This window comes from Leucopleurus acutus (genome assembly GCF_964270905.1).
Source record: "Leucopleurus acutus genome assembly, chromosome: 12".
NCBI lineage: Eukaryota > Metazoa > Chordata > Mammalia > Artiodactyla > Delphinidae > Leucopleurus > Leucopleurus acutus.
This window is the reverse complement of record NC_139154.1, coordinates 5,825,324-5,828,860: the sequence shown is the minus strand read 5'-3', so window position 1 is coordinate 5,828,860 and position 3,537 is coordinate 5,825,324. Positions and strand designations below refer to the sequence as shown.

At 45.9% G+C, this 3,537-nt stretch overlaps 1 protein-coding gene across 1 annotated transcript; it reads right to left on the bottom strand.

Annotated features, from left to right (window-relative positions):
* Positions 1-244: 244 nt before the first annotated feature.
* LOC309970129 (lithostathine-like) lies at positions 245-2,111 on the bottom strand (the record flags this gene model as incomplete). Its single annotated transcript, XM_082852394.1, has 4 exons — positions 245-409; positions 992-1,190; positions 1,313-1,460; positions 2,036-2,111. The coding sequence occupies 4 exons, from the start codon at positions 2,109-2,111 to the stop codon at positions 245-247; spliced, it is 588 nt and encodes a 195-aa protein (XP_082708520.1).
* Positions 2,112-3,537: the final 1,426 nt, after the last annotated feature.

Here is a 3,537-nt window from a genome sequence, read left to right as displayed (position 1 = left end):
TTATAACAAAGTGAATCAGTTATGCATATACATATGTTCCCATATCTCTTCCTTCTTGCATCTCCCTCCCAATCCCACCCCTCCAGGTGGTCACAAAGCACCAAGCTGATCTCCCTGTGCTATGCAGCTGCTTCCTACTAGCTATCTATTTTACGTTTGGTAGTGTTTATATGTCCATGCCACTCTCTCACTTTGTCACAGCTTACCCTTCCCCCTGTTTCTTACCTGTGTTTCTTGACAGTCTCTAACAGTAGCCAGGGTTTGAGATGGTGGCTGGACTTCTCTCCCAGGCAACATAATTGAGCACATCAGTGCTACTCCACTCCCATCCACCAGCACTGGGCTCAGAGCCGCATAGAGCAGAGGATGGAGTCAGGTGAGGTGAAAAGGCCTTTAGAGTTCTCCTGGCCTGATTCCGTCAGCTGGAACGACTGACCCCCTCCCCAGCATCATGGAATTTGCTCTGCTCTTCCAGGTGATGCCCCATAGCTCTCCTCTGGGAAACTCTCCCAAACTCTTTGCTCCTACTGGCAAATTCCAAAGCAAATGATCACAAGTACCAATGGAATCACTACGAGTACTGTGTCACTGTGCACTGTGAACTGCACTTGGTGGCGCATTTGTGATTACCCTCAGAACCTCCAAGACAATGTGTTTTATAAAAGGGAAAAATGTGTCAAGGCTAAATCTTCATTTACCACTTGCTAAGCACAGCATGTGCAGACTCAGGGAAGCTCAGAGAACTGAATTACAAGGCATGATGTGTGAATTGTGTAAAAGTTTGACAAGAGGCAGATTAATTTTAGCTGGAGGCTAGGGACCTGCACAGAACTCAGCTCTTCAGCTGGCCTCAAGGTTCTCCATTTTCTCCAATTATCCCCTGAGACCCAGGGATCTCTAGGATATTTTCTTGACAGGGGCAGGGGACAGGGAGGGGCCTGGTAGCCATAGCATCTTGGGAGGTAACAGATTAAAGAGCATGTAAGTGTACCTCTGTGGGGTCTTGGAGCCCAATCCAGACGTCTGAGAGGAGTTTCAAATTGTCCTTGAGAAGGGAGGAAATGAAGGATCCCTCAGCCCCACTGAGCACAGACACAAGGTGTCCTGAGGGTCTCTTCTGGCAGGCCATCTTTGTGAAGAAGGGAGAGACTGAGGAGGAGATTGAAATCCTCACTGAGGGAAGGGCAGGGCTAAGGTAGTTGAGAAGGGGTTGTGTTTGCAAAAACTGAGGTGCTCATTCTCACCCTCAAGAAACTCTAGAGAATGGAGACTCCCAGCCCCAAAACACTGTCTCTCATTTGCTTCTCCTTACCAGCCCGAACTGCAAATCCCAGCACTCATGTCTGTATCCATCCAGGTTTTAGGTGTTGTAAACAAGGCATAGCAGTAGGACGCATAGGCCATGGAGCCTCTCAGACAGCTGATCCGTGCAGAGGGCAGTTCCTTCTGGGAATCTTCCCCTGAGGGGGAAAAAATAAAGGAGAAGGATGGGGTGAAATGGAGAGAGGATATTGGAATGGGGAGGTGACCTTGAATAATATCTATGAGGCCAGTGCTTGGGGAAGTGACATCACACTCCTGACTGCCTGTCACCATTGTCAACACTCCCAGGATTTTTTTTTTATCATGAACTAGACCTAGTAATTGGGAGATGGTCTGTTTTCTTTTTATTCATCTGCCTTGTTCAAAAGAACAACTTTTCTCCTCTTCTGGGCTGACTATTCTTCTACTGGATCCTTCAATCTTTCTCCTTCTATTCATCTCATTAAAAACACTCTATACTTTCCCTCCTTAATCACCCACATAAATTAGACTCTGCTGAGAAAATGGAAATCATCTCATTCCACTGGTACTGGACCACTGGGGAGACTCCCACCACTAGTCAACCAGAAGGAAGGATGATGATGCAGGAATTGCAGGCAGTGTTGTTGTGTGGGGATGTACCATTACCATGGGAGGCACACAGGAGCTTTCCTCCTCTTCTTGGCCCTGAGCAAACACTGGGAACCCAGTGACAGAGGCAGAGAAGTCTCACCTTGGACTTGAGACAGGAGCAACAGGCAGGAGGGCAGCATCCAGGACAGGCTGGGGAGGCCCATGGAAGGCATCATTTTGTCTGTGATGTGTGGAGACAACCAGAGAACTAAAGGAAGGGTGGTCAGAGAGAGACTATGAGAAACCCCCTGTTGTACCTCTTGTCTTTTCCTCTGTCTAGTTCCCTAAGAATAAGTCCATCTTGATAGCATGCATCCTCTTCCATACTTCTGGAAATAATTGGAAAAGCTGTATATCCTACTACACCTGAGACCTCCCAGGACTGCCTTTACCTGGTCTCAAAGCTCCTACATTCTCTGCAGACAGAGATCCTTGTATACCTTCCCTGAAATATGTGAGGTGAAACCCCTGTCAAGGGTCTCATCTGCTCTCAGCTCCCACTTGCCTGTCTTGCAGGGATCTGCACTGGTTTGTCAGGGTAGAAAGGACTGGGCTTTTATAAGATGATTTGAAGGAGGGGTGCTGAAATGAATAACAGGAAACTGGAGACATGAAAGGGGTCATGCGGAAGTGTCTGGCATTGATTCAAGGAAATTTCCACCACAGGGAGGAGATCCTTCCCATCAAAGCCTGGGAATTGCCACAGCTGTTACTCATTTTTCTTGAGCAGACCAATACTTTCTCAGGAACAGGTGAAGTTTACACTTTTGCCATCCTTGTCCAGGTAACTGGTGTGAAAAACTTATAGAAATGAAGACAGCCTGGTGGCTCGAATTCTGTTTCATAGTTTAGAAAATATGTGATATTGGATAGTTAAAGAAGTACTAGAAGTGTATTTTTGGGAAATCTGTCAAGAACTGACTCTTGTTGGCATATATATGAATTTCATTAATCCCTGTCTTTTAAGATTAAAGAAAACCAAACTAGTAATAAGTAAAAGTTGGGTGAGTATAACATTGGAAAATATTGCTGAGGGCAAGATATTAGTTGAGGGAAACAAAAGAATTGAAGCAATGGGAAAGAGCAATGTTTCAGCATTGCTTTCTCCTTATTGGAACAAGGTGTAAAGGAAGCATGGAGTGTTCTAAGGCAATAGACAAACCAGGATCAGGTAGATTTTCCTTCTGGCCAACTCTGTGTGAGAAGACTGAGAAATAATTCCTCAGTTCACTTCAATTCCGAGCTGGAAATTTGATACCTCAGAGTGGCATTCTCAGACCATGATGTGCAGACTCCTGGGGGTCTTCAAGACCATTTCAAGGGGACTGTAATATTTCAATTTTCATAACTTTACTAAAATATCATTTGCCTTCTTCACTGTGTTGACATTTGCACTGATGGGGCACAGGCAACTGTGGGTAAATTTCGGGGTCCTCAGCATTCACCAAGGTAGGGGTGTCAACCTGTGTTCTTCACTCCCACGCACTTGCAAGAAGCAAACAAATACATTCACTCTAAAATGTCCTTCAGGACTTCCCTGGCCGTCAAGTGGTTAAGACTACACGCTTCTGCTCCAGGGGTCATGGGTTCAATCTCTGGTCA